A 24,396-nucleotide genomic window follows, 5' to 3' on the forward strand; every position below is an offset into this window, starting at 1 on the left:
AAGATACTGGAGGAACTCAGCGGTTCAGGCAGCATCTGTGGAGGGAGATGGACAGTCGACGTTTTGGAAGATAGAGGGGAGATCACTGGTATAAAGAGGTGAGGGGAAGGGGTGGAGCAAGAGCTGGCAGGTGATAGGTGGATGTGGGTGAGGAGGGGTGATGGCAGATGGGGGAGGGGGGAGTGGGAATAGCGACAGAGGCTGGGAGGTGATGGGTGGGAGTGACAAAGGGCTGCAGGTGATGGAATCTGACAGGAGAGGAAGGTGGAGCCTGGAATCGAGTGAGGGAGGTGGGGGGGGCAGATGGGAACGGGTGGGGGGGAGCCCAGTGGGAGGAGTGTGTGGGTGATGGGCAGATGGAGTGGGAGGAGGGGGGGAAAGAAACAGGGTGATGGGGGCTGGGGTGGGTGTGGGAGGAACGGGGTAGGTCAGAGGGAGAGAGAAAAGGGACAGAGGGGGAGCAGTTACCGGAAGTTGGAGAATTCAATGTTCATGCTGCCGGGTTGTAGGCTGCCCAGGTGGAATATAAGGTGTTGTTCCTCTAGTTTGTGTTTAGCCTCACCCTGGCAGTGGAGGAGGCCAAGGACAGACATTTCGGTGTGGAAATGGGGAGGGGACTTAACGAACACCTGAGAGACAGAAGCCCATGGAACACCTCACCTGAACTGTGATAAGAAATGGGAACTACCTTGCAAGGTGCCAGCGATCTCTCTGATGAGAAGGTTTTGGTCTGAAGCTCCACTCTAGAGACTTGAGCACCAATGCAACGTGGCCTTGTGGTGCAGTACTGAGGCAGCATTATACTATTGTCAGATGTGATGTTAAACCAAAGCTTCACCAGCACTCACTGTGGATTTAAAAGATTTAAGGATGGGACTGGTATCACACCAGGCCGATAATTATCCCTCACCCAACATTACCAAACTAGGCTATCTGGTTTTTACCATTGTTTTTTTTTGTGGGATCATGTTGTTTTTTTTCCTGTGGGATTTTGCTGTGTGCACATTGCCTGCCGCACCGCCACAGCGATTACTCTTCCCTAAAGTGCTGGTCAAGTCCTCCGGTGTTCTGTAAATTGCTGGGGAAAGTCACCCCAATGATGCAATGAAGAATGGATGCACAAGTAGACCGACACGGGCAAAGAGGACATGACGGCAAGGAAGATATAAAAAAACACCTGAAATAGAAACAAAAGGTTGGACACCTGCGGCACATGTCAATTGGTAGGTTTCCAGAAGATGGTGGAAGCCCCCCCCCCCCCCCAGAGCTGTGGTGGGGGGTATATCACAAGGTCTCGGGGGGTTTCATTCTCTCTCTCTCTGGTAAAGAGGTGGTAAATTCTTAATTAAATCTTCAGCTGCAAGCCTTTATCCGCAAGGAAAGGAAATGCTAGGGGCAGTGGAATCCCTGATGACCAGATAAAACAGCTGCCATCCACCAGCCAGGTCCCCCACAATCTCAGGATCTGATGTTTCTCAAGGGGCCCCAGATTAAATTTGAGCAGATTTAACCCGATTACAGGCAGCTGGATAAACAAATGAGAGGAGCGGAAACGGACTGATGTGCTAGACCGGAACCTATCCCGTAGTCCTCCCCACCCCACCCCCCAAACCATAAGGTATGGGCTGATCCATTCCCATTCGTGGAGGTCATGAGGAATGAACTTTGCCCTCCAGGTGGCAGCTCTGGAAAACTGCAGGGGTTTCACTGAGTTTCTTTAATACGTCACCTTCACTTTTTGTTGGGTATGTGGACTGGAAGATGTAAAAAGCGAATGGAGTTCAGGTCACGAATCAGCTGTGATGTAACTGGGAGGATGGGGAGCTGGGGGAATATGCGTTCATGTTGAAGGATGAAAGGGACAGCTGTCTCAGCCACCACAGGCTCTGGGTTAATTTCACTGCAGCTTAAATGTTCTTTTCTTTTCCAGCAGCAGATATCAGCATTAATCCAGTGTTGGATCTTTGTTCAGTAACATCTGAGTCAGTAAACTTTACCTCATTCTGAACATTTCTTTCTCCATCCCCCCCCCCCCCCCCCACCATCACACATCTCGCCTCCCATCTCTCCTTGCATCTCGCCTACGCATCACGCATCTCGCCTACCCCAACATGTCCCTCGCCATCACCCATCTCCCCACCGACCTCCTGTCAACCATCCCCCTTCTAATCACCTATCTCCCCCCCATCACCCCTCTCCCCATTTCCCCTCCAATCTCCCCTTCTATCTCTCCTCCAATTGCCCCTCCTATCCCCATCTCCTGTCTCTCAACTCCTATCTTCCCTCCGATCCCCCACCTCCCTTCCTATATCTACTACCTCTCCTATCTCCCCACCCGCCCTCACGCACATCCGGTCCCACTCACCTCCGGCTCCCTTAACCAATCCCTCCAATAAGCTAACCAGTCCCACCCCTGACCTCTGGACGCATTCACAGGTTCAAATCTAATGTAACCATCCTCTCCTCAGAAACCAACCTTTGACTGCTCCGTCCTTTCAGCCTCTTTTTCCTGTCTGCTCCTCCTCCTCCTCTTGAACGTGCTGGTGTCCCTCAGACTTGTGCCCAATGTTTCACAGAACCCACGCTTGAATCTCTGATCAAATTCCCGCTCCTAGCTCACTACTGAAACAGCTCCATGTGACTCTTCCCAGCTAATCCACCCCTCCAAAGCAAAATATCGCAGACTTTGAAAACTGAAATAAGAAGATCAGATGCCAAAAACACCCCGCGGGTCAGGCAGCACCTATGGAGAGAGGAGCAGAATTAATGTTTCAGGCTGATGAACTTTCATTGAAACTGGGAAACGTGTTTTAAATTGCGGAGAGCTGGTAGGGGTAGAGAGAGTATGTCTGTGCTAGGATGGAGAGACTGAATGCATGGTGGCGAGAGGGGGTGGTGAAGGTTGAGTGGGGGAGGTGTTGGGGGGAAGCGAATGAAATTGGAAGTCACCAAAAGAGGAGTGGGAGAGAAACCTATTGCTGGAAATAAGAGATCTAATATTGGAATGGGCGAAAGTGTTGAATCCGTTGTTGAGTCCCAGGGGCTGTGATGTGCCTAGATCAGATGCTGCTGAAGATCAAAGCACTGCAGATGCTGGAAATCTAAAATAAAAAAAGACAAAAAATGTTGGAAACTCTCAGCTGCTCAGATCACCTTCCCCGACCAGTCATTGGAGCAGGGTAGGGAACCAAATCAGAATGCGAGGGGATGGAGACTGGAAGTTCAGGGTCACTCCTGTGGACTGATGGGTGGTGTTCTGTAAAGTAGTCACCAAACTTGCATTTGGTCTCTCCGATGTGAGGGAGAATATATTGTGAGCACTAATGGGGGTTTAACTCTCCTTATCCTTCTTGACCTGTTAATGGGACTTGTTTGTACCCATTGAAGAGCTCCAGATGCCAACAATGGACATGGACAACTGGGGTAAGAGGCATAATCTCAGGTAGACTGAGCTCAGGAGAAGCAACATGTCCTGGAACCTTTGGATTTCTTGATCTCAGAGAACTGTGGGTGCCTGGTCATTAGAAGCTGAGATGGGTGCTTAGGCTTCAGGGTTGTTGAGGGGTTGCTGAGAACTTGCAGGAAAGTGGAGTTGAGGCTGAGATGAGGTCAACTGTGATATTGGGAAGGGAGTGATCGTGCAGAAAACATCCCAAAAGAAACCTGATATTCTGTGAGGCTTTGGTGATCCAGATGAAGTCACAGCTTGATCTGTTTCATGTATTTCTGTAAAAGAAATAAATGCTTGCAGAATGACGATATTAAAGAGGGAGTGGGGTGGTTTCTGGATGGGTTTCTTTATCCATTAAAACATTGCTGACATTGAAGTTCATCCATCAGCTTGGAATAAAGCAAAGATTTCTTTGATTAGAGACAGATGGAGGCGGTTCGCTAGGATAAGAAGTGGTTGGTCATGGATTCACTCAACAGCATATACTCCGAGCTGATGTTTGAGCGTAGTACTGGCTGAACTGCAGCACTTTTTGGATAGGATTGTCTTGAGATTATGATGTTAACTAACACCCCCAGCATACTGGACCTCAGATGGCATGTGGTTCCGTAACTGTGACTGCAACTTGTATTGTACCAAGGTGTATTGAAGAGGTTTACCAGGATGCTGCCTGGATTAGAGGGCATGTGCTATAAGGAAAGCTTGGTCAAACTTGAGTTGTTTTCTCTGGAGCAGTGGAGGCTGAGGGGCGACCTGATAGAGTTTCATAAGATTATGAGGAGCATAGATAGAGTAGACAGCCAGTATCTTTTTCCCAAGGTCAAAATGTCTAATACTAGAGGCATGCATTGTGCAGGGCAAGTTTTTTTTACACAGAGGGTGGTGGGTACCTGGAATACACTGCCAGGGGTGGTGGTGGAGGCAGATACGATAGAGGAGTTTAAGAGGCTCTTAGATAGGCACATGAATGTGCAGAGAATGGAGGGATATGGACCATGTGCAGGCAGAAGGGATTAGGTGAGATTAGCGTAATTACTTGGGCACAACATTGTGGGCAGAAGGGCCTGTTCCTGTGCTAAGGTGTTCTAAGGTGCTCCACATGGTCTGATCAAGCACAATCTGTGTCTGTTGTGTCTTGTGTCTGTTCTGCTGATGACACTTTCCACACTGGTACTTCATTTCGTGTGCTTCAGGCTTTATTTTCCATCAGCCTCTACCATAGTTGACATGGCTCTCGACCACCCCTCTTTCCCCCCACATATTGGCCCTCACGTTTCTCATGACATACAAAGAGACTGTTCAACCCATCAAGTCCATGCCAGCTCTCAGAATAATCCCATTCCCTCACTTGCTTCCCATAACTAGTCTCACACACATGCCCACCAACTCCCAACCTAATTCTCCTGTCACCCACCTACAGTAGGAACAACTTAGAGCTGCCAATTAACATACCAACCCACGTCTGCCCAGAGGAAACCCTTGGGGGTCACAAGGAGAATGTCCAAACTCCACATGGATAGCACCTGAGGTCAGGATTGAACTTGGGTCACTGGAGCTGTGAGGCAAGAGTGGGCTCCCCTTTGGCCTCACCTTCTACCCCACCAGCCTCCACATTCAACAGATCACCCTTCCTAATTTCCACCACCTTCAATGAGATTCCACCATCGAATAAATCTCCTCGTCCACCTTTCCCTTTCAGTGTTCTAGCTCCAACACCCATTTGCCTTCTCACCTTTACTACTTGACCACACATCACAACCATTGGTCCAATACCCTTCCAACTGCAACTCTGATTGGTGTTCCCCCATGCAGTGCATCACAAAGCTAAAGGCAGGCAGCAATTCAACTAGTAGTAGTGAATTGGTTTATTATTGTCACGTATTGAGATACAGTGAAAAACTCTGTTTTGCATGCCGTCCGTACAGATCATTTCATGACATCAGTGCATTGAAGTAGTACAAGGGAAAACAGTAACAGAATGTGGAATAAAGTGTTACAGTTGCAGAGAAAATGCAGTGCAGGCAGACAATAAGGTGCAAGGCCATAACGAGATAGATTGTGAGGTCAAGCGTCCACCTTATCGTACTAGGGGACTGTTCAATAGTCTTATGACAGTGGGATAGAAGCTGTCCTGGAGCCTGGTGGTACGTGCTTTCAGGCTTTTGTGTCTTCTTCCCAATAGGAGGGGGGAGAAGAGAGAATGTTGGGAGTGGGTGGGGCCTTTTATTATGTTCATAGAATCATAGAACAGTACAGCACAATACAGGCCCTTCGGCCCACAATGTTGTGTTGACCTTTAAACCTCGCCTACCTCCCCCATATCCCTCTATTTTAAATTCCTTCATATGCTTATCTAGCAATCTCTTGAATGTTGGCTGCTTTACCGATGCAGCGAGAAGTGTAGAGAGAGTCCATGGAGGGGAGGTTGGTTTCCATGATGTGCTGAGCTGTGTCCACAAGTCACTGCAGTTTCTTGCGATCTTGGGCAGAGCAGTTGCCATAACAATGGATCCAGATAGGATGCTTTCTATGGTACATCTGTAAAAATTGGTGAGGGTCAAAGTGGACATGCCAAATTTCTTTAGCCTCCTGAACAAGTAGAGGTGCTGGTGAGCTTTCTTGGCCGTGTCGTCTACGTGGTTGGACCAGGACAGGCTATTGGTGATGCTCACTCCTGGGAACTTGAAACTCTCAACCCTCTCGACCTCAACACCGTTGATGTAAACAGGAATGTGTGCACCGCTCCCCTTTTGTTTTGCTGACATTGAGGGAAAGGTTGTTGTCTTGCGCAGTACAAGTCCAACTGGAGAATAGAATTAAGAGCAGAACTCAGAGCTGATGCAATGCAAAAAAAAAAGCATTTAAGGGTTTTATTAGCTGAGCTCTGACAGTTCACACTGTTTCTGAAGTTCTCTGTTCTGTGAAATGGTTGTGCAACTTGTTCCAGGGAATCAGTCAATAAAAACCCAAGGCTTACATTTGCCAAAGGATGCTGCTCTGTGATTTCTAATGTTCCCCAAAGTATTCCTTTTTTGGATTAAATTTCCATGTATTAAACCTTCCTCATCTCAAACATAAGAATAGGAGGTGCCATTCAGTTAGATCAGCTGATATTAACCATGTACCTACCTTGGCTCTGTAACCCTCAATGCACTCACCGACTCTCCATAAGAAAAGCACTACACTCACTTGTGACTTCTTCGATTGTTCTTCATTTTATAGATTCATAGAGTTATACAGCAGGGAAACAGGCCCTTCGGCCCAACTTGTCCATATTGTCCAAGATATTTATCTATGCTAATCCTATTTGCCTGTGTATGGACCGTGGCTCTCTAAACCTTTCCTATCAATGTAACTGTCCAAATGTCTGGTAAGTGTTGTAATGTACCCGCCTCTACCACTTTCTCTGGCAGCTCGTTCCGTATACCCACCACCCTTAGGTCACCTTTAACTCTTTACCCTCTCGCCTTAAATCTATGCCCGCTAGTTTTAGACTCCCCTACCCTGGGAAAAGGTCTGTGACCACCCACCCCTCATAACATTATAAACCTCTATAAGGTCACTCCTCAGCCTCCTTCGCTCCAGAGAAAACAGTCCCAGACTATCAGCCAGAGTCCCAGAAATCACCTCCCTTGGTTCCCACAGCATCTGGGGATACACCTCACTTCAAGGTTGCCAACACCTCCTCCTTCGTATCAATACACACAAAATGCTGGAAGAACTCAGCAGGTCCGGTAGCATCTATGGAGGGAAATAAATGGTCAACGTTTTGGGTGGAGACCCTTCATCTGAACTAGAAAGGAAGAAGGCAGAAGCCGGATGGCCTTCATCAGTTCTGACTTCTGCCCTCTTCCTTTCCAGTCCAGATGAAGGGTCTTGACCCGAAATGTCGACTGTTTATTTCCCTCCATAGATGCTGCCTGACCTGCTGAGTTCCTCCAGTATTTTGTGTGTGTTGCTCCAGATTCCAGTATCTGCAGAATCTCTTGTACCTCCTCCTTCATAATGTCAACATGCTTCAGGATATCACTGTTCTCTTACCTGAACTCACTGGCTTCTATGTCCTTCTCCATGATAAATACAAAAAAGATCTTTTAAGTGGAACACAAGTGTGTTTTAAGTTGTAGAGAGTTGGGGGCGGGGCGGTGGAGAGAACAAGGGGAACGTTGGCCCTCATCTGAATGCTTTTGGCACACTGGCCTTCATCAGTCACGGCATTGAGTTTAGAAGTTTGGATGTTATATTGCAGTTGTACAAGACTTTGGTCAGGCCACATTTGGAATATTGTGTTCAGTTTTGGTCACCCTGTTCTAGGAAAGATGTCATTAAACTGGAAAGAGTGCAGAGGAGATTTATGAGGATGTTGCCGGGACTCGAGGGGCTGAGTTATGGAGAGAGGTTGAGCAAGTTGGGACTTCTTTCATTGCAGAGTAGGAGAATGAGGGGGCATCTTATAGAGGTGTATAAAATCATGAGGGACATAGATAGGGTGAATGCACTCAGTTTTTTTCCCAGGGTTGGGGAATCAAGAACTAGAGGACATAGGGTTTAAGGTGAGAGGGAAGAGATTTAATGGGAACTCGAGGGGCAACTTTTTCATCCAGAGGATGGTCAGTTTATGGAATGAGCTGCCAGAGGAAGTGGTTGAGGCAGGTACATTAACAACATTTAAAAGGTACTTGGACAGGTACATGGATAGGAAAGGTTTAGAGGGATATGGGCCAAATGCAGGCAAATGGGACTAGATGGAAATTTTGGTCGGTGTGGATCAGTTGGCCTGAAGGGCCTACTTCTGTGCTGTATGAATCTATGACTCTATGAATGTCCATGATAAGGTGGAGACGAGGGTTGTCCAGTTGACAGAATTGCTTATGGTGCCATCTAAGTGAGAGACATGAATGCTGGTTAATTGTAGGTGATCTGTCTGAGGAGGTGTAAGTAGAGGAAGATGAGTGATGGCATTATTGGAACATGAACCTATGGTGGATCTGTCAGTTAATGAAATAAAACACTGCGGGAAAACCTGATTAGGACTGAATACCTGCATCCTCAAACAAATGGTGTGTTACTTGTTTCCTACACTGCACCTTTGATGCGGAGGTAGTGAATAGAGTTCAAGGAGGAATTCTTCAATGTGAGAGTGAGTCGAGCCAGATGAATGAGGGTAGTGGTGGAGCAGAACAGTTTAGGCCTCTGTTCAAGAAAAGGGTGAGGGCCCTCAGGCCTTCTTGATGTGGGCTCGAGGTGCAGAGGGAATGGTGGAGAGATTGGAACCAGGAGACTGTCAAAGTGATGGAGAGCATGGGAGGCATCATGGGAAAGGAGTGACAAGGACACAAAGAATCGAGTCAAGGTGGTAACGCTATTACAGCAGCAGAGACTTGGGTTCAATTCCCGCCGCTGTCTGTCCATTCTCCCCGTGTCTGCGTGGGTTTCCTCCAGGTGCTCTGGTTACCTCCCACGTTCCAAAGATGTCCTGGTTAGGAAGTTGTGGGCATGCTGTGTTGGCGTTGGAAGAGTGTCCCCCAGCACATTGACAGTAACACAAAAGGATGCATTTCACTGTGTGTTTTGACGTACATGTGACTAATAAATAAATATCTTCAATAAATATCTTAAGGTAGGAAGAAACAAGTTCTCTGGTTGAAAGTAGACAAAGTGTCCCGGGAACCCAGGTGGATAGAACATAGATGTAGAACATAGAAGAGTACAGCACAGGACCAGGCCCTTCAGCCCACCATGTTGTGCCGAACTAATTAAGCTAATGACATCTAATCCCTTCTGCCATGTTCCTCCATTCTCTGCACATTCATGTTCCTATCTAAGAGCCTCTTAAACACCTCTATCGTATCTGCCTCCACCACCATCCCTGGTAGCGCATTCCAGATACCCACCACTCTGTGTGAAAAAAGAATACGCACATTTCATTTGAACTTGGCCCCTCTCACCCTAAATGCCTGGTCTCTAGCATTAAACATTTCAACCCTGGGAAAAAGGTACCAGCTGTCTACTTTATCTATGCCTTTCCTAATTTTATAAACCTCTATCAGATCTCCCCTCAGCCCCTGCTGCTCCAGAGAAAACAACCCAAGTTTGTCCAAACCTATCCTTATAGTACATTGCCCTCTAATCCAGGCAGCACCCTGGTAAACCTCTTCTGCACCCTCTCCAAAGCCTCACATCCTTCGTGTATAATGGAGAGACCAGAACTGAATGCAATACTCCAGATGTGGCGTAACCAGAGTTTTCTAAAGCTGCAACATAATTTCATGACTCTTGTACACAATGCCTCATCTAATAAAGGCAAGCATATCATATGCCTTCTTTACTACCCTGTTGACTTGTGCAGCAGCTTTCAGACCCCAAGATCCTTCTGTACATCTACATTGTTAAGCGTTCAGACACAGAGGATCAGACCTCTCTGTGTCTAATTATACCTAGCAACTTCCTGTTCTTATTCCAGATTTCAGCTTCTGCAGCCTTTTGCTTTTCAGTTGCTCCTGAACAGCTGTTCAATGGTTTGTCCCTTTTACTGAACTCTCCACTAGAGGTAAGAAAGAGAAATGATCTTACCCAACAACTTCCTTCGTCAACTGAACCATTTTGATGAATCAGCCTCTAATAGTCTTTGCAAGTCCTATATAAGTGCTTTGAATATAAGCCTCACCTTTAGCCCTGATACCGAATGCCTCCAGAACTTGCCTCTCCTGTTCTTTCACAGCTCTGTATACATTGTTTTACATACCTCCCCTGTTACCTCATTGAGTCCATTACAGTACATCCTACAGAAGGTGCACTGTGTACTGGTGGTGGAAGGAAGGAGTATTTCCAGTGTGGCCAATCAGCAGACCAAATTATGGTGCTGGATCTGGAGGTCAGAGTGGTGCGGATCCAGGAAGATGTGGGAGAGGGGGTTTGGAGAGTTACAGGATAATAAGAGGGTGGAGATGGTGAACAGGTAAGTTAGTGACGGCAAGCAAGGGAATGGAAGGAGAGAGAGAGAGAGAGAAGAGAGCAAGGAAGGGACGGAGAGCAGGATAGAAAGGCAGAGAAAGAGAGAGAGAGAGCTGGGGTACAAGAGAATGTGAGAACAAACATCCATGCACCAGAAGCCCAGCACAATGAAGGACGGAGTAACTATCAACCCCCCAGTATTAATCACCTGCCCACCCTGTCAATGCATGCCCCGTCTGTGGAAGGGTCTGTGGTTCCCACATTGGCCTCACTAGTCACCTCAGAACCCACAGGACTGGAGTGGAAGCAAGTCATCCTCAATCCCGAGGGACTGCCTCATAAAAAATATACCTCATTTTTTTTAATGTGATTGTTCACTCTAACCTCACTCTGAGTGGAGTGGTCAGAGTGAGTCGCCACACTGGAGAGACTCAGAGTGAGTGACAGAACAGAAGCAAGACAAAGTGGAACAGAGAGAGGATGAAAGTGTGAGAGAAAGAATTGGGAGTGAAGGGGACTGGGCTTTGGAGTGAGATCAAGAGAGTGAGATTGGAAGCAAAAGGAGTGGGGATGAGTTGGTGAGTAAAGACGATGAGGAGACAGAGAAGGGAAAGGGGACAGGGCAATGAAAACAAGGAGAGAGTGGATTGTAGAGAAGACAGAGAGAGAGAGGGGGGAGAGAAGAACTGTGAGTGGAATAAATGAGGCAGAGCACCTATTAAGATGAATGAGATTTTGCATGAGAACAGAGCACACATAAAACAAGGGCTGATGACAAAAGAGCAAGAATAAACAAGGGAGCAAATGATGGGAGAACAGAGAAAACATGCTTCAGTGAATGTGAGAGAGAGAAAGTGCTTGAGGGTAGAGACGATCGATATACATTTTCCATCCAGTGTAGTTCCACATCTCATGAGATGCATTATGTATGTAGTACCCCAGTGAGTCATTTGGTGAAATCAGTGACTGTTTTCATGCCAAGACCATTACAGAAGGAAAATATTTGCTCAGTACTTTTTTTTAAACAGCCCGAGATGGATGGTAGGACGCTTTGTCATGGAGTGTACTCAGCATTGACGCCCCTCAGGATGAGGAGTAGATCTGGTTTGGTTTCCAGCAACACATTTCAGTTTCAATGCTTTTCCTATATTGCTTCCAGCAAATTACCCGCTCCAAATAGAGAGTGCCAGCTTCGTTTTTAATTAAGCGTGAAATGTCTTTGCAGAGTTTGACTTGCATTTCTGTTCCATTTCAAAAGTCAAAAAAAGGCGAAAGTCTAGTTTATCTTCATATGCACAAGTACATGTCTGCACAGGTGCAATGAAAAACTTGCAGCAGCATCACAGGCACATTGCATCATATAAGCAGCATTCACAAGAAAAACATAAATTAAACATAAATTATACACAGTTTTTACAGGAAAGAACATAATTAGAACAAAAAGAAACAAAGTCCATTTTAGTGAAAAGTGGTCATAGTGTTGCTAAACTGCAGTGATTCGGGTTGTGCAGGTTGGTTCAAGAACCAAATGGTTGAATGGTAGCTGTTCTTGAGCCTGGTGGGACTTCAGGCTTCTGTACCTCCTGCCCGATGGTAGTTGTGAGAAGATGGCATGGCCCAGATGCTGGGGATCTTTGATGATGGATGCATGTAGATGCTACCGATAGTGGGGAGGGATGTGCCCATGATGTATTGGACAGAGACCACTACTCCCTGCAACTTCTTATGTTCCTTAATCTTGGGGCATCCAATGTGATCTATAACCAATAAAGTCCTTTGGAAGTGGAGAAACAGAATTGAGATAGGTGGCATTCTCTGTATGTACGAACGACTGTGTAACTGGCCAGGCAGGCTGTAACTAGCACTGACTGAGGGGTATGTATTGATCAGGGCGGAATTCCTACCCTCTGAGATGTTAGTGTTGAGCTAGAATGGATTGGCTGTTGGAAGTAATTGGGAACAAAGAGAGAGTGCCAATGCAATTATTAATAAAAATATTCATTCTCAGAGAGACTAGGAGAGCTGTTCAGCCTCAGTCCACCCTGGGCAACACTCACACCCTGAGCCACAAGGCTGTGGGTTCAAGCCACACCTCGGTGTTTGATCGCATAATGCAGGCTGGCACTTCAGACGAGGACTGAGCAAGGACTGAGGGGCGTGGGGCAGCTGGGGGGGTGGGGGGGGGAGTGCGTCTCCTTCACACTGTCAGCTTACTGCAAGCACCAGAGGATTTCTCATTGCAAGCTACACTGTATCAGGCCAGCTGGAGCAGTGGAACCTGCAAGGCACACATCATTAAACAGTGAGTCAAGGACTTGGATGAGGGCAGCGAGTGTAACGTATCCAAGTTTGCCAAAGGTACAAAGCTGGGTTCAGTGTGAGCTATGAGCAGGATGCAGAAGTGTTTCAGAGAGAGAGATAGGTAGGGTAAGTCTTTGGGCAAGGAATTGCAGATGGAATGCGGAGAAAGGGTCATCCACTGTGATAGAAAAGAGGAGTTAAATATTGGAAGATTGACAGTTGTTGATGTTCAGAGGCACCGGGTAAATCACTAAAATTTAACATTCAGATGCATCCAGCAATTAGAAAGACAAGGGTTCCATTGATCTTTATTGCAGGAGGATTTGAGTGCATGAGTAGAGATGTCTTGGTCTAGTTACATCATGTCTTGATCTAGTCCCTGGTGAGGCTGCACCTGGAACACTGTGTACAGGTCCAATCTCTGTACCCAATAGAGATATAATTGCATAGAGGAAGCACAGATTGATTCCTGCGATCTGCAGTCTCCTTTGTCTTGATTCCTGGGACGGCAGGTTTGTTGCATGAGGAGAGGTTAAGCAGACTGCACCCGTACTCTGGAGCAGCATACGATCTGCTGGAGGAACTCAGCCGGTCGAGCAGCAGCTGTGGGAGGAAAGGAATTGTCGACGTCTCGAGTCAAGACCCTGTATAAGGACTGTTAGTGGAGAGGAGAGACGGCCGGTATAAAGAGGAGAGGGGGAGACGGGGGACAGAGGCGATCAGTGGACCGAGGAGGGTGAAGGATGATGGGCAGGTGGAGGCAAGTAGGGGAGGAGGCAGGGTGGAGTTGGGAGACAGAGGCAGGTGGATGATAGGTGAAGGCAGACAAAACAAGGGCAGAAGGAGCCATGTGTGGGCAGGGGAGGGTGAAGGTGGAGAGAACTCTATTGATTTTAGAAGAATGAGAGTTGTTGTCACTGAAAGATACAAAATTCTTACAGGGCTCAACAGGATGGATGTGGAGTTGATGTTTCTCCTGGCTAGGGTATTTAGAACCAGGTAAATGGCTGGCCTCATCGCCCAGGAGACTGGGGTCAGTCAATCAGACTGCACTGAATGGTTGGTTGGGCTCCACTTACTCTACGTTCCTGTGAGCTCCTGGAGAGGAGGTCCCCGCCTGTAGAGTTGGAGCCAAGCTGTTGGGATAAGTCAGAGCAGCACTGAGCAACACCACAGCTCACACAAGGAGAGGGGGAGGCAGGAAGCACAGTGCAATAAGAGCTCTGTCCCAGATATTGTTAAAATTCTCGGGGCAGTTGTGGGATAGTCCACCATGTGACTAATCCCCTCTTTATCAACCTGTGCCAATATTAAGCCATCGATTGCTTTAAAACAGAGAAGATATTTAATTATTAGTCACATGTACATCGAAACACACAGTGAAATGCATCTTTTTGCGTTACTGAGAATGTGCTGGGGGCAGCCTGCAAGTGTCGCCTCGTCCGGCGCCAACATAGCATGCCCGCAGCTCCTAACCTGTAGGTCTTTGGAATGTGGGAGGAAACCGGAGCATCCGGAAGATAGGAAACATAGGAAAAGTGACGGCAATTGAACCCGGGTTGCTGGCGCTGTAATAGTGTTACGCTAACTGCTGCTCTACTGTGCCCCCCAGTGAGATAATCCAGTTAATTATCTCACTGCTGTCTGTGTGAGCTTTCTGTGCACAAACCTAGCTGTGTTTCCCCACCTCACAGTGGTAGGCAACCAGGAGATGAAGATTCACCTCCAAAGCAACTCTGCAGGCAAACCAGGAGAAAAATCAAAGGGCCACTGGAAGCAATAGAGTTGTATTTTCATTTCTTTTGGGCCAGTTTGTTCACTGGTTACTCAAGGCTGTTGATGGACAGGGGTGACTGGAGGTAGGAGGCTCCTCAGTGAAACTCCAACCCCTTTGAAGTGAGGTCTGGCATCCAGACCCCAAAAGGTGTGAGAAAAGTGAAACTTCTTCCTTTCTTTTTCCAGATAACTAAAACGCCGCCATTGGATAAGAATAAAGTACAGGCCTTCGACGAGAAGGCCTATCTCTCCAGCAAGCTTCTGCAGCTCGGAGAAGATCCCTATGGACACCATGCATTCAACCAGCAGGAGAGTGACAAGCTTGCCAGTGACAGGGTGATCCGTGACACCAGGCACTACAGGTACCGGCAGCTGCGGATAGTTCTCCCAACGTCCTTTCCTCTCCTGAGGGCCAGGCCTTCTTCCAGTAGCTCCTGATTATTTCACTTGCAGGACATGGACGTCACTGGAAATTTATTGCCCATCCTGAGAAGGTGGGGGTGAGCTGCCTTCTTGAACGGCTTCAGTCCTTCTGGTGAAGGTGCTCCCACAGTGCTGTTGGGGAGGGAGTTCTAGGGTTTAGAACATAGAACACTACAACACAGTACAGGCCCTTTGGCCCACAATGTTGTGCTGACATTTTATCCTGCTCTAAGATCTATCTAACCCTTCCCTCCCACATAGCCCCTTATTTCTCTATCATTCATGTCTATCTAAGAGTCTCTTAAATGTCCCTAACGTATCTGCCCCCACCACCTCTGCAGGCAGTGCGTTCCATGCACCCACCACTCTCTGTGTAAAAAAAAACAACTTACCCCTGACATCCCCCTTATACCTTCCTCCAATCACCTTAAAATTATGTCCCCTCATGTGAGCCATTGTCGCACTGGGAAAAAGTCTCTGACTGTCCACTGGATCTATGCCTCTTATCAACTTGTACACCTCTATGCCTCTTATCATCTTGTACACCCAGTGATGATGAAGCACCGACAATATATTTCCAAGTCAGGGTAGTGTAAGACATGGAAGGGGACCTGCAGATAGGGAGGTTCATCTATGCCTCCTGCCTTTGTCCTAGATGAAGGGGGTCACAGATGGTCTCAAAGAATGATGCACACAGCAGTCACGGTGCACAGCTGGTGGACGGGGTGAATATTTAAAGTGGTGGACGATGTGCTGATTGCATTGTTTGAGCTTCCTGAGTGTTGCTGGAGCTATGTTTATTTCAGGCAAGTGGATATGCCCTGTGGAGTCGGGAGATGAATGAATGGGCTCCTTTTCAGGCCCCATGACTTCTGCTTCCTCTGGCACACTGTGGGCAAGTGTCAGGAGACTATTTGGAATCTGCATCCAAAGCTACTCTTTGAAGGAGACAAGGCTGATTTGTCCGTAGCCTGGTTCAGCAATGATCAGGTTAATGGCACTTCCCTTCCTTGCCGCTGTACATAAAGAGTTAATGAGTCCACCCTGAGGTCTGCTTACATTATACAGCTGTTCATCATTATATTGCAGTCATTGTAATCTGCTGCCTTTACCTTTAAGTAGGCATGTCTTGCTAATGTGGAACAGCAACCATTGACCTGTTGAATCTTAAAACAATGATTAGTTAACTCATTTCAATGAAAGACATATAGTTATCCACAGGCGCATGCTTCAGAGAGTTTTAATTAATGACAATAAACTTGAGTTACAAGAGAAAATATCTGTGAGTGCACCATCTTTGTAATGTGTTTACTGAGGCACTACCTTAAGGCCAGTTTGCTTAAGGTGTTGCCAGTACAAGTCAGTCTGTCGGTACGGGCGTCCCACTATGTTGGAAGGACCCTGTCTGTCCCCTGCTCTGAACCATACCCGGTTTGGTTTGGTTTGGTTGCTGTTGGCTGTGTTTGAACCACACAACAGCGGCTGGGTAATTCCGGGCCGATTGGCCCAGGCCAGGCTAATTAGCTCATTCCTGACAGAGTTAGAGCAGGATGGCCTCAGTGCTATTAGATTAAGGAAGTGGGCTTTAGGCACTGCAGGGGAGGGGAGAGAGTTGCAGGTGATCACCAGCAAGTGAGAGTGCAGGCCGACAGAACCATGTATGATGCCTCCTGTAGTCTAACAAGCCCATGGCATTCACCATGTAGGATAAACCAAAGTGAGCCCGGCGCTGTTGGTTTACGGGCACCCAGTGCAGTGCGGGGAGGGGCACGCAGTGGATCTCCTTGTGGGTCTCCTGCTGGGCCTGGCCAAGCTGGCCATCTACGGGACGCGGCGATGGGCGGCCGAGGGTACTGGCAGGTCTGCCTGCCTGCCCGTCTTCCGTGCTTATGTGCGCGCGCGGGTGTGTTTGGAGAGGGAGCACGCGGTTTCTGCGGGCACCCTAGCTGAATTCCGCGCTCGGTGGGCCCCTCAGGGGATCGAGTGTGTCGTGGATGGTACGAACGCGATTCTTATTTGAAGCGTCGCGTGTCGCGTTAACGGGTGTACCGTTGCATGTGTGTTTCGTTAGTATTAGTTTGCATTCTCTACTGTAGTATGTCGTTGCTTAGTTTCTTCTTTTCTGTATTAGATGTAGTGTATTGACACTGGTTGTCTTTTTGTAGTGCTTTTAGTGAATAAATGTTTATAACAAAAAAAATAAACCAAAGAGAGGAGAAAGAGCCAACGCTTGTGGAACTAGATCCCAGGAGGAGTTCAGAAGCAAAATAGAAGGAAAGTCCATTAGGAAGAATTTAGACATTTGCATTGCTCCTTTCCCAGATGTCCTGAGGCAAATCACAGTCAATGGATTACAGACTCAAAGGCCCTCAACCCACATCAACTGTCAAGCACCCATCTACACATCCTGGTTTTCCACTTGCATCTTCTTCTACTTCCCCCAGTTCTCCTGTCACGCACACACTAGTGGCAATCTACAGCAGCCACTTAACCTACCAGATCATCTCTGGGACATGGGAGGAACTCGGAGCACCCAAGGGAAACCGCTGGGGTCACAGGGAGAACGTGAAAACTCCACACAGACAGCACCAGAGATCAGGATTGAACCGGGGTCTCTGGAGCTGTGAAACAGCGGCTCTACCCGCTGTGCCACTGGGCCGCCCACTTTGCGGTGCTGTGTAGTCACTGTTGTAATGTGAGAAGTATGACAACCAATCAATGCACAGCAAGATTCCTCAACAACAGAAATAATTACCAAACAATTTTTTTTTAGTGACATTGGTTGAGGAAGAAATGTTGTTAAGGGGTGAATTTGCCTGCTGTTCTTTAAAATATTCTTAATGGACTATGTAGAGTTATAGAATTATACAGCACAGCAACAGGCCCTTCAGCCCACTTGTCCATGCCAATCAAGTTATCTACCTGAGCTAGTCCCATTTGCCCGTGTATGGCTCATATTCCTTTAAACCTTTCCTGTCCAAATGTCTATTAAACATTGTAATTGTACCCAGCTCTAACAGTTCCTCTGGCAGCTCGTTCCACTTACCCACCGCCCTCTGTGTGGAAAAAACCTCCCCCTCAGCTCCCTCTTAAATCTTTCCCCTCTCACCTTAAACCTATGTTCTCTAGTTTTAGATTCCCCTACCACATACATTAGTCTGAGATCGAAGGCTCAGTTTGACCATTAAGATGCTCCCTCGGTACCATGTGTTGGCCGGATACAGAAGGAGATGCCTCTTTAGCCCACAACCTTTGACTCAGATGAGAGAGAATCAGAATCAGATTTATTATCGCTAACATATGACGTGAAATTTGTTGTTTTGCGGCAGTAGTACAATACAAAGACATAAAAATTACAAAAATAAATAAGTAGAGCAAAAAAACAAGATAATGAGGTAGTGTTCATGGACTGTTCAGAAATCTGATGGCAGAGGGGAAGAAGCTGTTCCTGAATCATTGACTGTGGGTCTTCGGGCTCCTGTACCTCCTCCCTGATGGCAGTAACAAGAAGGGGACATATCTCGGATGGTGAGGGTGCTTAGTGATGGATGTCATCTTCTTGAGGCACCGCCTCTTGAAGATGTTCTCGATGGTGGCACCCTGATGGAGCTGGCAATGGCTGCCTCATGATCTAGACCTGGTGAAATCTTGAGGCAGCAATCCAGTTTGTTGGCCCCCTTTATCCGATGCCATGCAATTGGTCTGCCAGATTATTTGCCCAGGGGACACACCTTCTAGCTGTTAAACAAAGGTCGGGCAGGTGCCAGCTGCATATTAAAGTCAGTGCATTCAATGGGACTGGTTTACAGGAGTAAGCAATTACACCGTGAACATTGGCTGAATTGGAACAATATGTGAGTGTGCTATTTGCCTTTCCACAAGGGCATGGAGTCCATGAGAAAGGAATACATGCAGCTGTAGCTCATCAGGCTCTCAGTAGCGGTAACTTTTTTCTGATTATCCGACAGGCATCTAAGCTGTTCTCTCCCCTCACTGATTCCTACACTTTTCTAGGTCACCCTACGCCACATAATGTGCAGCCACAGACCCAGTGCATTTGACCAGGCTCTCTGTGCCTGTGTTTGTGATCCCTTCCAGCACACTCCAACTCACCCTCTTCCTCTCCCCCGGGATAGGCTGGAAGCGAGAGTCCTGGCAAGGTCGTCATGTATCTCCAGCAGGGAGCCATACCTCACCCATGGAATGACTGGTAAACAGCACAAAACTGGAAGATAAAAAAAGAATGTCAAATAACGAAACAAAATGCCTGAGAGACTCAGCAAGTCACGCAGCATCACTTTTTAAGATTCATTCTTGGGATCTGGGAGTTGCTAGAATGACCAGCATTTATTGCCCATCCCTAATTGCCCCTGAGAGGGTGGTGATGAGCCCCCTTGAACCACTGCTGTTCTTCTGGTGAAGGTGTTCCCACACAGCTGTTCATAGAGTCTTAGAGTCATAAAGTTATACAACATGGAAACAGGCCCTTGGGGGCAGGCACGGTAGTGTAGCGGTTTGCGTAATGCTATTACAGCGCCAGTGACCCGGGTTCAATTCCGGCCACTGTCTGTAAGGAGTTTGTACATTCTCCCTGTGACTAGGTGGGTTTCCTCCGGGTGCTCCGGTTTCTTCCCACATACCAAAGACGTACGGGTTAGGAAGTTGTGAGCGTACTACTGTATGTTGCGCCGGAAGCGTGGCAACACTTGCGGGCTGCCCCCAGAACACTCTTCGCAAAAAGATGTATTTCAATGTGTGTGTCGATGTACATGTGACTAATAAAGAAATCTTATCTTATCCATGCCGACCAAGGTGCTGGTCCCATTTCCTGTGATTGGCCCATATCCCTCTAAACCTTTCCTGTCCATGTACCTGTCCTAATGTCTTTTAAACATTGTAATTGTACCTGCCTCTAAGGCTTCCTCTGGTAGCTCGTTCCATACACCCACCACCCTCTGTGAAGAAGTTTCCCCTCAGGTCCCTTTTAAGTGATTTCATGTCCTTGTGGAAATCTTTCCCCTCTCACCTTAAACCCATGCCCTCTAGTTTTAGACACCCCTACCCTTGGAAAATGACTGTGACCATCCATCCTATCTGTGCCCCTCATGATTTTATAAACCACTATAAGGTCACCCCTCAGCCTCCTACATTCCAGGAAAAAAAGTCCTAGTAGATCCAGCCTCTCCTTATAACTGAAGCCCTCCAGTCCTGGCAACATCATCGTGAATCTTTTCTGCAGCCTCTCCAGTTTAACAACATCTTTCCTATAGCTGGGCAACCAGAACTGCACACAACACTCCAAGTGTGGTCTGTCTCACCAACGACTTGTACAGTTGCAACATGATGTCCCAACTCTTGTACTCAAGTTTCCTGACCGACGAAGGCAAGTGTACCAAACAACTTCTTCACCACCCTGTCTACCTGTGTCGCCACTTTCAGGGAACTGTGTACCTGCATACCTAGTTATCTCTGTTCTGCAACACTCTCCATGACCCTACCATTTACAGTGCAAGTCCTGCCCTGCTTTAACTGACCAAAATGCAATGTTGGAGAGGGAGGTTCAGGACTGAGACCCAGGGGGAGGGGAGAGAGAAGCAGAGTTAACGTTTCATCACAGTTGGGCAAGTGTTTTAAGTTGAGGAGAGGAGGAGGGGTAGAGAGAACAGAGGGAATGTCTGTGATAGGGTGGAGACCAAGGTTGTCTAGATGACACTAAAGGTCTAATCTGTTTGGGGAAGGTGTAAGTGGAGGGAGATGGATGAGGACGGTGGAAAGAAAAATATCCAGGGATCCAAGCAGTGAAGCAGAGATTCACTTGCATTTATTTGAATATAGTGTATTGCATTCAGTGCTTACAATGTGGTCTCAATGTGACCATTAGCAAAACACCACCATTCAGTCTGCAAGGTTGACCCTGTGCTTCCAGTCTCCTGTCACTTTAATACTTGTCTTACTCCCACTCTGACCTCTCTGTCTTTGGGCTCCTACTATGTTCCAACAAAACCCAATATAAGACGGAGACACAAGGGACCGCTGATGCTGGAATCTGGAGCAAAAGACAATCTGCTGGAGGAACTCAGTGGGTCAGGCAGCATCTGTGGGGGGAGGGGGAAGGAATTGTTGACTTTTCAGGTCGAGATTGAATTCAACAGTTTCAGATAACCACCCTGTTTGTGTCTCCACCGGACTGTTCTGATGGGTGGTTATACACCTGTGATGTTAACAATTATTCTTCTTCCACAGATGCTGCCTGACCTGTTGGGTATTTCCAGCATTCCCTTTTATTTCAGATTCTCAGCAGTTCTACTCTCATTTGACTGGCTATTATTAACAAGCATACACTATACTCTTTTAAATGGCAACAACAGCAGGTGTGTTACCTGGATCATCTTAGTCCCCACCCTATCACAGACACTTCCTCCGTTCTCTGCACTCTCCAAGTCAAGTAAAGTCAAGTCAAGTTTATTGTCATGTGCACAAGTATAGTGAGGTACAGGTACAATGAAAATGTTGCGTGTAGCAGCGTCACAGGTACATAGGTACAGAAAATGCACAGAAGATAAATTATACATAAATTATACAAGACAGTGAACAGTGAAGAGAGTGCAAAAAAAACCAATCACAGACAAGTCCATGGTAGTGCAAGAGGTGGTCCGTAGTGTTCCATTGCTGAGGTAGGGTAAGGGTTGTGCAGGTCGGTTTGAGAACCTGATGGTTGTAGGAAAATAGCTGTTCCTGAACCTGGTGGTGTGGGACTTCAGGCTTCTGTACCTCCTGCCTGATGGTAGCAGTGAGAAGAGGGCATGACCCGGATGGTGAGGATCCTTGATGATAGATGCTGCCTTCTTGAGGCAGCACCTCCTGTAGATGCTGTCAGTGGTGGGGAGGGCTGTGCCTGTGACGGACCGAGCTGTATCCACTACTGTCTGCAGCCCCTGGTGTTCCTGTATGTTGGAATTGCTGTACCAGGCCATGATGCACCCAGTCAGGATACTTTCAACACTGCACCTGTAGAAGTTTGTTGGAGTATTTGGTGACATGCCAAATCTTCTTAAGCTTCTAATAAAGTCAAGGTTCTGGTGTGCCTTCTTCATGATTATGTCTACGTGCTCAAAGTCAAGTTTATTGTCATATGCACAAGTACAAGTATGCACGGGTGCAATGAAAAGCTTACGCAGCAGTATCACAGGCACATCACATCAGAGACACAACATTAATGAGAAAAACATAAATTAAACACAGAAAGAGACCCGATTGAACTGAGATAAAACATTCTGCCTTTGATGTTTTGTCAGGACTGACATTGAGGTCATCTCATCTCCCGCCTGCCTGTGGCTGACCCCAGTCTTGTTGCCTGGCGCCTCGGTAATCACCATGGTGACAGTGGTTGATGTGACAACAATCAACTGTGCATCATGCGGAAATTAATTTTCCTGGAATCTCAAACTAATATCTGTATCTGTTGAAATATGTGATCTTTGTGGTCAGGAACAAGTCGAGTTTATTGTCACGTACACAAGTACAGTGAGATACAGGTACAGTGAAAAACTTGCTTGTAGCAGCATCACAGGCTTGTAGGTACAGACAGCACAGAATATAAATTATACATAAACTATACAAGACAGTGAAGAGAGAGACAAATAAACTGCAAAAACAAGACAGTGCAAAATAAAAAATGCAGAGACAAGTCCATGGTTGTGCGAGAGATGATCCGCAGTGTTCCGTTGCTGAGATAGGGTTAGGGTTGTGCAGGTCGATTCAAGAACCTAATGGTTGTAGGAAAGTAGGAGGTCTTCATAACATGGAGTGGCCAATAATATTTACAGGAAGAAGATCACCTGGTTTGGGCTCAGTAAGTTCAGTGAGGAGCAGAAATTGAACCTGAGATTTTATAGCGTGCGGAGAGGGACTGCTGTCTCCAACCTTCACACTCCTCTTCCCCCCACCTCACTCCATCTGCCTCTCAGTATATATACTTTTTCTCTCTTTGTCTGCCTTCATCTCTCCTTCACCTGCCTCTGTCTCCCAACTCCACCCCTGCTCTCCTCCTCTACTTGGCACTACCTGCCTGTTATCTTACACCCCCCTCCTTGCCACTCTCCCTCTTTAAACCGGCCATTTCACCTCTCCACTCTCAGTCCCCTGATGCAGGGTTTCGACCCAAAGCATCGACAATTCCTTCCCTCCCCACCCCCCCCCCCCCACAGATGCTGCTCGACCCACTGAGTTCCTCCAGCAGATTGTGTGTTGCTCCAGATCCCAGCATCTGGAGCCCCTTGTGTCTGCAGAGAGGGACTGTTTACCTTAAGGCTCCAGAAGGTTTGGAGGAGGTTTGACAGGACTGCTTAAGTTCTGAGGAGCTTTGCTGGGGGTGAATGAGTTGGCCGTGGCAGAAGTGTCAGTAAACAGAGGACGCAGGTTTATAGTGGTGGTCATTCCAGAGGTGCTGCGTGGGGGGGAGTCTTCAAACACTGTGGTGTTGTGGCCTGGATTGCACTGCCTGTAAGTGGAGTGGAAGGAATGGCAACTTATAAAAATGCCGTCGGATAAATACTGGTAGCAGAAACATTTGCAGGAGAAAACGGGATTGCTGAGGAGTGGGATTACTTGGAGGAGCACTTGAAAGAGCAGAGACCAGTTGGCCTCCTGCCCTTAGATTCTGTTCATTATGGTTTACACACAGAGGAACGTCGTGATTATCCACACTCAAGGTGCCTGAAGGGGTTCCAGTGGATTCCGGTTCCATTGGCACTGCCATTGTCCAAGCAAACACTGCACCAGTTTTGAAACATGAGCACCTCATGTTCTGCCTGGGCAGTCTACAGTCTGACAGCATGAACAGTAAGTTCTCCAGCTTCCTGTAAACTGCTCCCCATCTGTCCCTTTTCTCCCTCCTCCTGACTTACCCAGTTCCTCCTACACCCACCCCAGCTCCCGGCCCGAAACATCGACTGTTTATTTCCCTCCATGGATGCTACCTGACCTGCTGATTTCCCCCAGCACTTTTTGTGTGTTGTTCCAGATTCCAGCATCTGCAAAGTTTCTTGTGTCTCCAGCCCCCATCACCTTGTTTCTTTCCCCTCCTCCACTCCTCCATCTGCCCATCACCCACACACTCCTCCCACTGGGTCCCCTCCCCCCCTCTAGTTCCCATCTCCCCCCCACCCCACCTCCCTCACTCGATTCCAGGCTCCACCTTCCTCTCCTGTCAGATTCCATCACCTGCAGCCCTTTGTCACTCCCACCCATCACCTCCCAGCCTCTGTCGCTATTCCCACTCCCCCCTCCCCCATCTGCTCATCACCCCTCCTCACCCGGATCCACTTATCACCTGCCAGCTCTTGCTACACCCCTTCCCCTCACCTCTTGACACTGTCTATCTCCCCTCTATCATTCAGTCCAGATGAAGGGTCTCAACCCAAAACATTGACTGTCCATTTCCCTCCACAGACATTGCCTGACCCACTGAGTTCCTCAAGCATCTTGTTTGG

At 47.5% G+C, this 24,396-nt stretch overlaps 1 protein-coding gene across 1 annotated transcript in view; it reads left to right on the plus strand.

The window, feature by feature from the left end:
• The window catches only part of galnt16 (UDP-N-acetyl-alpha-D-galactosamine:polypeptide N-acetylgalactosaminyltransferase 16), a 116,294-nt gene that overhangs the window by 21,302 nt on the left and 70,596 nt on the right, over positions 1 to 24,396 (plus strand). Inside the window, exon 2 of the mRNA XM_052018211.1 lies at positions 14,669 to 14,844. Within this exon, the coding sequence (XP_051874171.1) occupies positions 14,669 to 14,844 (176 nt within the window). The remainder of the gene's footprint in view (positions 1 to 14,668; positions 14,845 to 24,396) is intronic.

The sequence above is a fragment of the Pristis pectinata genome, chromosome 1, assembly GCF_009764475.1.
Source record: "Pristis pectinata isolate sPriPec2 chromosome 1, sPriPec2.1.pri, whole genome shotgun sequence".
NCBI classification, from domain to species: Eukaryota; Metazoa; Chordata; class Chondrichthyes; order Rhinopristiformes; family Pristidae; genus Pristis; species Pristis pectinata.